The 12203-nt window shown below is 46.6% G+C and overlaps 2 protein-coding genes across 2 annotated transcripts; both read left to right on the top strand.

The window, feature by feature from the left end:
• Window positions 1-333: 333 nt before the first annotated feature.
• On the top strand, window positions 334-6119 carry LOC308125227 (ectonucleotide pyrophosphatase/phosphodiesterase family member 7-like). The gene is made up of 6 exons (XM_080488841.1): window positions 334-640; window positions 1989-2134; window positions 2473-3102; window positions 4413-4647; window positions 5404-5524; window positions 5663-6119. Exons 1-6 carry the CDS (start codon window positions 403-405, stop codon window positions 5712-5714), a joined length of 1422 nt encoding a protein of 473 aa, XP_080344967.1. The 5' UTR covers window positions 334-402; the 3' UTR covers window positions 5715-6119.
• A 1034-nt stretch (window positions 6120-7153) lies between these two features.
• cbx2 (chromobox homolog 2 (Drosophila Pc class)) lies at window positions 7154-11970 on the top strand (the record flags this gene model as incomplete). Its single annotated transcript, XM_080487305.1, has 5 exons — window positions 7154-7225; window positions 7333-7376; window positions 9267-9332; window positions 10205-10274; window positions 10354-11970. 5 exons carry the CDS (start codon window positions 7154-7156, stop codon window positions 11665-11667), a joined length of 1566 nt encoding a protein of 521 aa, XP_080343431.1. The 3' UTR covers window positions 11668-11970.
• Window positions 11971-12203: the final 233 nt, after the last annotated feature.

The following is a 12203-nucleotide window of genomic DNA, read 5'->3' as shown; positions in this document are numbered from 1 at the left end:
TGCGCCATCCCAACTCAAGGTGAAACCCATCAAAGTGTCGTCCCGCCATTGTGGGTGATTCACAGGAAACTGCGACACACAGACGGGCGAGCAGACAAACAGAAAGACAGCATCAACAACCGAGTTAAGGGGGGAAACAAACAGCCGCGGAGCCCGGAGAGATTAATCTGCTTTACTGCCAGTCCTCAAGAGCAAAACAAGGGGGGAAATTCACTGTGAGCACAACTCCCCGCCATAAAAAACGCCCATAAACAGCATCAGGCTGCGTGCAGAAAGCAGCAGATAAAGCCCCCGATAAAGCACAGATAAGATAGCCGCTGAAACTTTGCTCGCACACTATGAGCTCGGAAAGGCCACTCTGCTGAGGGAAAGCATCAGCCACGACCACTGAACGTCCTCGCCATGCTGTGGACGGCGAGCCTCTGCCTCCTCTGGGCCTCGTCCATCCTGGCGGCGCCGGCGGCACACAGGGCCCGGCAGAAGGTGCTGCTGATCTCCTTCGATGGCTTCCGGTGGGATTACGACCGCGACGTGGACACGCCGAACCTCGACAAGATGGCCGGGGAGGGAGTGAAGGCCCTGTACGTCACGCCTCCGTACCTCACGCTCACCAGCCCCACTCACTTCACCCTGCTCACAGGTAACGTGGCCCCGTTTCCTCCAGGATCCACCTGGCAGGTGTCATATCATGTAGCTGGTACTATGAACACCCCGACACCACCCGGCCAGGATTACGTCACGTTGGTCAGCAGTGTCGCTCACAAACAGGCAAAAGAGCACGAGTGATGTTATGCATGTCTTTTATATTAACTAGAAAAGTAAAAGTTTCTCCATGGTAATAAGGACTTTTTATTTTCACTTCTGCCTGCTGAAGACAAATCAAGTCCTTTACTGATCACACACAACAGGTATACGTCGTGTAATGTGCAGTGAAATGCTTTGAGGACACGTTCCGCACTAAAACAACAGTTTTTATAGGATAGAAGAATAAAACAATAAAGAAAAATTTGAATAATATTAAGTCACAATATTAATAATATTAAAGGAAATTAACGCATATGACATGTTGTGTTTGATGCAATATAAATAAAGTTTAACGTAATTGTTTTATGACGGACTGTAAATTATGTTCTGACAAAATATCAAGAGAAGGAGAAAGGTCGTTCATACAACACCAGCAACTTCACCACCAGCAACTTCATCACCAGCAACTTCACCACCAGCAACTTCACCACCAGCAACTTCATCACCAGCAACTTCACCACCGGCAGAGTTAGCCAGATGTCGCTCAGTCGTTTAACTGCTCAGCATACAACTCCGAGTCATGCTACATGCTACATGTTACATGCTAAAGAGTTTCTGGGCTCACACACCAACGATGCTACATGCTACACGCTAAAGAGTTTCTGGTTTCACACACCAGCAATGCAACATGCTACATGCTAAAGAGTTTAAGGCTCACACACCAGCGACGCTAGATGCTACATGCTAAACCTGATTGATAGCCTTTGCACATTGTTTGCGTACGGCAACTAAATGAGGCTCTATGTAATTTAATAAGTACTTGTATCAGTACTCGATATCGGCAAGTAGCTAAAGCTTCGTACTCGTCCTTTAAAGAAGTCGGCGCGTCTCTAATCTGCATATCATGGCGGAATAGGAAACCGCCTTGAGTTTACTTCCCCGGGAGGGAAAAGGGAATTAGTTGTAATTGAATGTCTCAGGGTCCGACGGCTTTTACAGCTGAGTAAGATGATTATGCCTGGATGACTGAGGGAAGAATTCTCTGTTCCTTTTCTTATTTTGACTCTCGACTCATCAGCGCCCGCTAAAAGAAATTTAACTCCCTTGAAATTAAATTCCTCTAATCTCCGAAGTTGGTCGTAAGACCTTGTCCAAAAGCACGGCGCCACTCGGCCCCGTCAAGTTGATAGAATTCCTAATGTCGCGCTGTGAATAACCAGATTGACGGCGACTCTCTCCGGCAGGCCGCTACATCGAGAACCACGGCGTCATCCACAACATGTGGTTCAACACCAGCAGCCAGGAGAAGAAGCCGTACTACCAGACCATGTTTGTGAATGAGTGGTGGGACAATGGCACCCTGCCCATCTGGATCACCGCACAGCGACAGGTCGGCGCAAAACACAATTTACATCTTATCACCGTGAGAGGCTGTTGGGCGGCTGGCGGCAATAGAAACCACTTCTCTTGACAAAACGGCCCAGAAGCCCCCGCTGAACCGTTTCAAGGTGGATCGCCGTGGTTACGCCGCAAATTATTTTGCAGGCGTTGATGTTAACCGCATGCAGATGACAGGTGCCGTACGCCGGCCTAAAAGGCTCAGCTGTAGGTTGAGAGGAATAAATCAGAATCCTGCACCCACCGATTTGGTTTTCCTGTATTTGCGCTGAACACACCGAGAGTATATCAAGAGCATGTCATCGTTATGGTAATTCTCTTCCCTTGCAGGGCCTGAAGGCCGGCTCTCTTCACTTTCCTGGCACCGCCTCCAGTTACCAGGGACAGGTTGCTATGGTGCGGGAAGTGGAGCCGCTGCTCTACAACTACAAGAACGAGACGGCGTGGAGGGAGAACACCGACAAGGTGATGGGCTGGTTCGCAGACCAGGACCTGGACTTCGTGTCCATGTACTTCGGCGAGCCGGACGGAACCGGGCACCGCTACGGTCCGGACTCCCCCGAACGCAGGAAGATGGTGGAGCAGGTGGACCGGACGGTGGGCTACATCCGGCAGTCGGCCCACGACCACGAGCTCACCGACCGCCTGAACATCATCATCACGTCCGACCACGGCATGAGCACCATATATCGCAACGGCCTGGTGGAGGAAATCACCCTGAGGAAGATCCCGGGCTTCTCCTTCCAGGACCTGGCCTTCCACCTGGTGGACTACGGGCCCTGCGGCATGCTGCTGCCGAAGCCGGGCCGGCTGGAGAAGGTCTACAACGCCCTGAAGGGCGCTCACCCTCACCTCCACGTCTTCAGGAAGGAGGAGCTGCCCGAGCGGCTCCACTTCACCCACAACGACCGCATCCTGCCCATCATCCTGCTGTCCGACAACGGATACGTCATCAACGGGGTACGTTGACGGATCGCTTCGCCCTCCGTCTCGCTCGCTCAACAGTCGGGAGTTACGGACTCCTGCGAGGCCGCCGGCGAGAACCGAGCCGCGGCATCGATCGGAGATGACAAATGTTAGCGTTTCCAGCGACTTGTGTTTGGCCAGAGACGCAACGAGCTGAAAACTTAGAGACCGCAGAGACGTGAGCGGCGGCGGCGGCTCTCTGCCCTCGGCAAGAAAGATCGATTTACCCTCAAAAGAAAAAGTTGACACTTGTGCCAAGTTCCCGAGAAGAGTTTTAAAAATAGCAAACATTTACATCTCCCACTGTAGCGCTATCCATCACTTATTAACAACACGCTGGCAGTCTCCATGATTATGGCCTTCTTAAGTGGTCATAAGGAAATGAAATGACAGGTACTTTACATGAAGACAGATAATAAGATTAACGATCTGTTCGTGCCGTCGGGATCCTTTGAGAAATTACCACACGCCTTGATTAGGGAAATAATTTAATTACAGCTTGTTGAAAATTTCAAAAAAAGAACCCCTCGTCAAGCAGAAACAAGGAGTTAAATTCTAATCTTAGCACATTACAATTTTAATCAAGTGCATTTTGCACATCCTTGGGATAATCCAGGCCCGGGCTGATGACATGCGGCGCTCTCCAACGCTTGGTGAAGCTATTCATGCCTCGAAATTCTAAATTAGCATTTTCATTTGGCTCCGCACTCGAGTCTCAGTCACTTCACTGTGCAGCAACTTTGCAGCATGGATGTCAGCCGGCGCCGAGGAGGACCATCGAATCACGGCTTCATTTCAACCGGCGGAAAGAAAAATGCCCTTAAAAGGGTGAAAATGAGGGAAATGTTCATTCCTCTGAATCCACTGATGAAATGAGTTATCTGGAGTCTATAGGTCACGCCTGGCTCGGGCTTATCTCGCTCTTTGTTCTCGCTTCTCGTAGCTTAAAGCTCCTTTTCACTCGATGCGAGGGAAGGATAAGCATGTCATGAATGTTACATAACATCTCGGATAACTATGGAACCTATACGGGAATGTTCAGAGGGTTGTTTTTTTGTTTTTGTGTCAACCACAACATGTGGAAGTAAATCATCAGGAGTGATCTGGCTTTTCCGGGGAATAATGACATTTTCACTGAGACACTCATTGATTTAAAAGAGTCACAAAGAGAAAGAGTGACAGTCTTCAGAGTGGGAAGACTCTTTCTCTTGTCCAATATCGCCCCCTGCTGGTTGGTCTGGAGCAATGCCCTCTCTGTTAAACTGCCTGGTGGAGGTTCAGTTCTAATCCAACCTGTCCTGCAGTATTTCCCCGTTCAGTTCAACAAGGGCGAGCACGGCTTCGACAACCAGGACATGGACATGAAGGCCTTCTTCCGGGCGGTGGGGCCGGCGTTCCACCGGGACCTGGAGGTGGCGCCCTTCGAAACCGTCAACATCTACCCGCTGATGTGCCACATCCTGGGCATCCAGCCGGAAGTCAACGACGGCCACCTGAGTGCCACTGAGCGCATGCTGGTGACCGCCGCCGTCACGCGGGGTGAGTTCACCTCGCGCCCACGAGTCTTGCTCTCCGTCTTTCACTCTTTAAATATTTGGAAGAAACTTCAAGGAAATAGTTCATTTTCTTATTTAACGATTTAATTCGTTTTAGTTTTAGATCGTGAAAAGTCCTCCAGGTAGTTCATGAATTATAATCTGATTTAAAGCTGGATTGTAGGATAACATAAATGATGGAGAAATTATGGTGACAGGAAATATGCAAAACAAATCCGTTCAGAGTACAAATGTAAAAGTTTTAATCTGTTAAATAGTTTTAATCAGGCCTTTTGTTTGTTAACCCTTTCTCTCTGTTATCCTTCCACATTCTCGTCTTTGTTAATTAAAGATAATTAATTTATATTATATGAAGTATTTTTTTTTATTAAATATTATAATTTATTATATCATCTTGGTCAATTTAAAGATAATTAAATTACAGTAAATAAAGTTAATATAAGGAAAAGGGCTATTTAAGATTTAATTTAATTTAAAGTTCTTTAATGGCCTTATTGAGAGAAATGTTCTGTCGCAGAGAAATCAAATATTTTAGATTCAGACGTTTCACTATAATTCTTCATATTTAGTGTATGAATCAACACAATAGTTAAAACATTAGCAGAAACTTCTTGATAATTTAATATCAAACCCAGTAATGAGTCATCTTAGTATTTGATCATGTATGAAACAGATTTGTTTGTGTTGATCTGTGCTGACTTACAGTTAAAAGGTTAATTCTGTGTTTCTCTGGTTGCAGATGAAGTGAATTATCTTCCTAACGTCTTCACCGGACTGGCTGCCATGGCTGGATTCCTGGTTATAGTTTTTATTGCAGTAACGACTCAGCAGGTCGTGAAGAACAGACACACCAAGAACAGGTCTGTTTAATGCGACTCAGCATTAAATCACTGCTTTTTGGCCGATATTGATCCAAACCCTGCTGCATGGATTCTGATTTATTATTTGTTTAATTCAAATCCAACCATCACATGTCATTCGCCTCCTTTCTGTTCCAGATCAGGGAGTTTGAAACATCCAGCGGAGGAGAATCACCAGACTGCACTTTAAACCTTTTTATTTCTTCTTTTTGGAAAACATCTTTCATTTCGTTTGAGGGATTTTAAATCTCACAATCTAACGGAGGCTGTGTGCAGTCTTTACTTATCTGCAATGTTGAAAATTTGAATTTTAAAAAAATATGCTGCGATGAAATGAAGGAACTCAAAGCTCTGATATATATCTCTGTGAATAGTTAAAACGTGTAATTACATTATTTAATGAATGAAATGTATTAAAATTGTAGGACGAACTCAAAGCACATTTAACCAGATTCTCAGTATTTTGTAAATATTCTTCTTCTGTTTTCAGTCACTTTATGGTTTAAATGAATCTTAAAAAGTACAATGTAAATGAGGTGACAGTTAAAAGTCATTGAATTTTAATAAAATCGATCTAAGATGTTAAACAAAACTGATCAATACTTTTTATGTAATTTTTTTTTTTTCAACTTACCCCCTTTTTCTGGTCTATGGTGGCTGGGAGGGTCATTTCAACAGGCGCGTTCTCTTTACCCGCCTCTCCGTTCAGAAGGTGTCAAGTTGCACAGCAGCGCGTCACGTTTCCGGTTTAGTCTTTCGAGCCAAAAGCATGTCAGTCTTTTGCATTTCTTTTTGAATACTAATAACATTTCAGTACACATCTTGATATTTTAGGGTTTATTTGAGGTAAAATTAGATATATAAAAATCAGATACTGTTTATAGTGAACAAATAAATTAAACTTTTTATTTATAGTCTCATTGAGAATAGAATAGAAACACTTTATTGATCTCAGAGGGAATTCTTGAATGGATGTTTGCCATTCAACATGCTTTATCCATACATTTGGAGCAGTTTGAGGTTCAGTGTCTTGCTCAAGGACACTTCAACATGTGGACAGGTGGAGATGAAGAATCAAACCTGCAACCATCTGATTGAAAGACAATCTCTCAACCGACTGAGCTGAACTGTAATAATTTGATAATTGTAGATTCACATGATTTTTACTTTTATTTAAAAAAAAAGGTATTTATGGCTGGCACCCCACGTACCACTAGAGGGAGCGCACGTCATTCGGTTCTGTTCAATAATAACGTGTCTTTACAGACAACAAACACGTCTTCCTTAATACACAATAGTAACACACACTGACTTGGATCAGTAACTAATGTGATTATTATTAAGTTACGCGTTACCAGCATCACTGGTGGTAACGAGGACCAGGAGCAGCGTTTTTAAAAAGTTGTTCTCCCTCCATTCACACGGAGTGTTTTCACAAATGTGTGCTCTCGGTGGTCGTTGTGTGAACGGACCCCCCCCCATAGAGCTACGAAAGCTGTGACTAGGAGGATCCGATCGGAGCAGCTCTTACTCTGAAGTCTGCCGTGACTTCCGGCGCGCGCTGCGCCCTGATTGGCCGCGGCCGCCGCGCCGTCCCATAAAGCGGCTCGGCCCGGGGCGAAGGCAGCCATGGAGGAGCTGAGCGCGGTGGGGGAGCAGGTCTTTGACGCCGAGTGTATCCTCAACAAGCGGCTCCGGAAGGTGAGCAAAGCCCCGGGACGCGGCGCGAACGTGTCCCGAGCGCCTGAGTGAAAGCAGGGCCCCGTGCTGACCCCTCTCCCCCCCCCCGCGGGGGGCTCTTTTCTCAGGGAAATCTGGAGTTTCTGGTGAAGTGGAGGGGATGGTCGTCCAAGTAAGTCCGAACAATGAAAACAACAACAACAACGTGGAGCCTCCGCTGTCCTGCTCCTGCTCCCCGGGAAACTCTCTCACTTCACTCCCACTCACTAACATCATTACATTCTCACGCTTTAAACACGCAGTCGCTTCTTTCCTCCATAATAAACCTTGTTTTTGTGTGTGTGGACCCAGTTATCACCAGTTCAGCCCTGCTGGTTTATTACTGGGTTATTATGTACGTGTTGGGTTGAGGGTTCTAAACCTACAACTTCAGATTTGTTTTGTTTTGACAAGATTGTTCTGTGTGAATGTTGAATCTCCTCCAAGCCTTCATCTCTGTCACTTTCTGTTGAATAATCCACCATCAGTGCTCACTGCCAACCCCCTTTGTGTGTGTGTGTGTGTGTGTGTGTGTGTGTGTGTGTGTGTGTGTGTGTGTGTGTGTATGTGTGTGTGTGTGTGTGTGTGTGTGTGTGTGTGTGTGTGTGTGTGTGTGTGTGTGTGTGTGTGTGTGTGTGTGTGTGTGTGTGTGTGTGTGTGTGTGTGTGAGATCAGAATAGGCCTTTCACCACCAACAGGTCGTCACGTCTCAGTTTGACCCTGTAAAGAAAAGACTAAACGGTTTTTTTTTTTTTTTTTTACAGTTTTTATTTTTAATCTGTCGGATTAAAAACACAGCAAGGCGCTCTAATCCATCATCTGACAGATTATAACCAGTTATAAACTAGGAAATTGAAAAGTACAATTTCAGAGACTTTTCTGGTTTTTAACTAAAGATTCATGGAAAAAATGAAGTTTATGCAAACTAGTGTTTGTTCTTCTTGAGATCCATACGTACGTTCACATAGATGTAAACAAAACACTGAATGGACATCATCTCAGGCCTGAAGGATTCAAGTTCCTTAAGTCAGGTCTTTTTTTTTTCATTTATTCCTCGATGTTATTGTCAAATATACAGAGACTAACTTCATTTTTATAAAAGATGAAATAATTAAATATCTTAAAACAAAGTATAACCATTGAAAAGTTAACATGATGTCAGGTATAGAATCAAATATATAGATTTACAGATATCTAGCGTCTCCTGACTGAAGTTTATTACATTAGTTTTACATTTCTTGACGCACACGTTGTGATTTTCATGATTAGTTTGAATTATTGAAACGTTTTCATTTTAAATTATAAAGAATAAATCTAAATGTTTTAAATATTTGGAATTTAATTTAAATGAGGAAAACTCAACTTTTCCATCATTTAAAATACTGATTTAAATTTTATCCACACTTTTCCCATGTGTGTAAAAAGTAAAGGATTTATGACGTCAGTGTGTAAATCTGTCATTTCTTGGGATTAAATATATGAAAACAAAGACGATTTTTATTTTTCCTTCATATTAATCCGACAGGTCTCCAGTCAGTTCCATCTCCGATCTTTAAACTTTGATTATATTCAGACACCAGAGTGTCCAGGGATGTATTCTTTAAGTATAGTCTCATAGTTTTTAATCCTGTAATGATGTAATCTGCAGAAAAGAGGCAGAGAGTCGATAAACTATTATGAGTTTCTCAAATTCTGAGTTTTTGTTCCTTTTTACCAAAACGTCAGGAAGCACGTTTCTACAATAAATCTATTTATAGATTTCAAATCCTCAGCGTTTGTATATTGAAGCGTGTCGGTAGTTTGTGGGGTAAAAAGCCGTGGCGTGGGATTAAATCCCGCCAGCCTGGAGCTGCTGGGGCTCAGGTAACGTGCAGGTTGTTTCCACTCGGCTCTCAACAACAGCGTCCTTGTGTTTTCCCGGATGAACGGCTCCTTCTCCGCGGCGCGGGGGCGACCTTCACCCTGCCCCGGACGCCATGAATGGCGACGGGTGTTTTAAGCTTCTCACCTCAATTCATTTCAGACACAACAGCTGGGAGCCGCAAGAAAACATCCTGGACCCGAGGCTGCTGGCGGCGTTCAACAAGAAGTGAGTCTCAGCCAGAGAATCCTCACAGTTCCTCACACAAACCAGCACATGGAGCTTTTGCTGGACGAATACTTGTTAAATATCTCCAGGATTCCGCCGGAGCTTTTCCAGAAAGTTGCCATAAAAGTTGAAATTCAATTCAACTTTATTTAAATACAACAGCAGTTTTACTGAGAAAAACCCCACAAATCACCATTAAAAGGACAGAACCAGCCTCGGAGGAGGAGAAACTGCAAGAAGTGAAAGTTCTTCCTTTTTTTTCACTGTAATTCAATATTGTTTTGTAAAATGAGAAATGAACTTTATGAATTAATTATTGAAATCCTTTGACTAAAGAACAAAAAACCCTGAAAATGGTTCTTTATATCACCGTAACATGACAAACCAACCAGGACTACAAATATGTAATAGAATAGGTTTTACTGAGGTTTTGGAAGTTTTTTTTAATTATTATTATTTATATATATATATATATTGTTTATGCTGTAGTTAAGAAATATGTACAATTACAATTTAAGATCTTAAACGTTTAATTTCATTTTCAGCTGTTTTTGTACCTGATTTTAGTCGTTTCATCCGACTTTTCCAGCATTTTTCAGACAATTTTGGCAAAATGGAATAGAAATACTATTAATCCCCGACGGAAACTCCTTTAAGCTTTGCTCAACACAGAATAAATAGAAAGTTGCATGAGGAATTTTAAATATGAGGATGAAATTTACCAAAACGCAGGAAGACATTTCGTTTTTCTCTCTTCAGTTGTGAGTATTGGTGAAAGTTGCAGGAGATCTGTTGGGATTTGCACTATTAGTTGCGATCGCGACATCCTGGAGGGTCTGGTTGTTATTTATTTATTTATTGTTCCGTTATAGAGAGCAGGAAAAGGAGCTCTTGATGCGCAAGAAAGGAAAACGGCCGAGAGGACGACCGCGAAAAGTCCCGGTGAGTCCAGAGCGGCACGCCGGTCTTCATCCAGGACCCGGTTTTCACTTCACTGACAACTTCCTCTTCTACATTTCAGGAAAACGTACCTGAGGTCACAAAGTCCAGCAGTTCTTCTTCCGGCTCGTCGTCCTCGTCCTCCGACTCCTCGTCCTCGTGCTCCTCCTCCTCATCGTCGGAGGAGGAGGAAGAGGACGAAGTGAACAACGCCCACGTCGAGGCGGCCGGCCCGGGCGTCAGAACCAGGGAGCTGCACCCGGTCCCCCAGAAGAAGGCGCAGATCGTCGTGGCCAAACAGGAGCCGCCCAGGAAGCGGAGCCGCAAGCCGCCGCCGCCGCCATCCGACGCCAAGGACTTCCCGCCCAGCAAGGGCGCTCGCAAAACCCTGAAGGCCGCTAAAGACCCGGGTCCCCCGGGGTCCATCAAGAAGCCCGTCCACCCCGCCAGCTTCACCTTCATGGGTTTCCACCGCGGCTCGCCCAGGGAGGCGGCGGGGGGGCCCAACAGGACCCCGCCGGCCACGGGGGGCGCCATGAAGAACTCCGTGGGGGGCTCCGTTGGCTCCGGCCGGTCGCCGGTTCAGACCGCCTCCCTGCCGCTGAGCAAGTCCAGCCAGAGCAGAAACGCCTCCGAGGGTAAACAGTCGGTCTGCGGCGGCGCCAGTCTGGACCTGAAGGCGGCGGCGAGCAAATCGAAGGGCGTGGCGGCGCTGAACCTCAACACGTCCAAACACCCGGTTCAGGGAACCACCCAGCACACGCTGAGCACCCCAGGACAGAAGAAACCCCAGGCCCTGGTGGCAACGGTCCAGCGGGTCACTAGTGCCAAGCCCACGGCGCCCGTACCGTCTAAAGCCCTGCCCTCTGGTCAGGGTCCGGGCCTTCAGCCCCTCAACCTGCAGAACAAACTGACTCAAAGCGCCGGCGCCGGCGCCGCCAGAAACTCGACGACCCCAGCAAAGAAGACCGTCTCGCAAAACCAGGAGTGCAGCACCGCAAAGAGTCCAGCGACCCCCCAGAGGCTGCCGGTCAGGAAACCCCAGACCGCCGCAGACCGGGCTCGAGACGCCAACAAGATCCAGACCGCCAAAGTCCCGGGGCGGCTGGACAAGACCTCCGCCGAGGTCCAGAACCAGCAGGACAGAACCGCCTCCAAAGACGGAAAGAAGGCCAAGATGAACGACATGAGCACCGGCGAGGACGAGAGCAGCTCTGACTCGGACCAGGAGTCGTCCTACGCCGGCCACCCGCTGGCGGTCCAGAACCAGGACTGGAAGCCGACCCGCAGTCTGATCGAACACGTCTTCGTCACCGACGTCACCGCCAACCTGGTGACCGTCACCGTGAAGGAGTCCCCCACCAGCGTCGGCTTCTTCAGCCTCCGCAACTACTGACGCGTCTCCGGACGCCGCCGAGCCGGACTGGACCGGAGGAACCCGGCGGGAGGAAATCTACTCGACATTTCATTCAAATTTAAACTCGTGTGAAGAACGACGACGGACCAAATATTCCACAACTATTTATTTACTTCGTGAGACTGAACGGAAGGTAGTAACCCTTCCAACACAACGAAGCTCCTCGCAGGTGTTTCAACCTGATCTACTTTTATTTTGGTGAGATGAGTTGCGTCGTCATCGTCCGGCATCGCAGACTGAAGGAATGGATGAAGAAGCTCAGAGAGGTTAGCAGAGCGCTAGGTAAGCGTTAGCAGAGCACCTGCTGAGTGCAAACAGAGCGTTAGCAGTGCGCCAGCAGAGCGCTAGGTAAGCGTTAGCAGAGCACCAGCTGAGTGCCAACAGCGCGTTAGCAGTGCGCCAGCAGAACACTAGGTGAGCGTTAGCACAGCGCCAGCAGAGCGCTAGGTAAGCGTTAGCAGAGCACCAGCTGAGTGCCAACAGAGCGTTAGCAGTGCGCCAGCAGAACACCAGGT

Source organism: Lipophrys pholis, assembly GCF_963383615.2.
Source record: "Lipophrys pholis genome assembly, chromosome: 19".
In the NCBI taxonomy this organism is placed as follows: Eukaryota; Metazoa; Chordata; class Actinopteri; order Blenniiformes; family Blenniidae; genus Lipophrys; species Lipophrys pholis.
The sequence above is the reverse complement of the archived record's forward strand: the minus strand, read 5'-3'. Positions and strand labels throughout refer to the sequence as shown.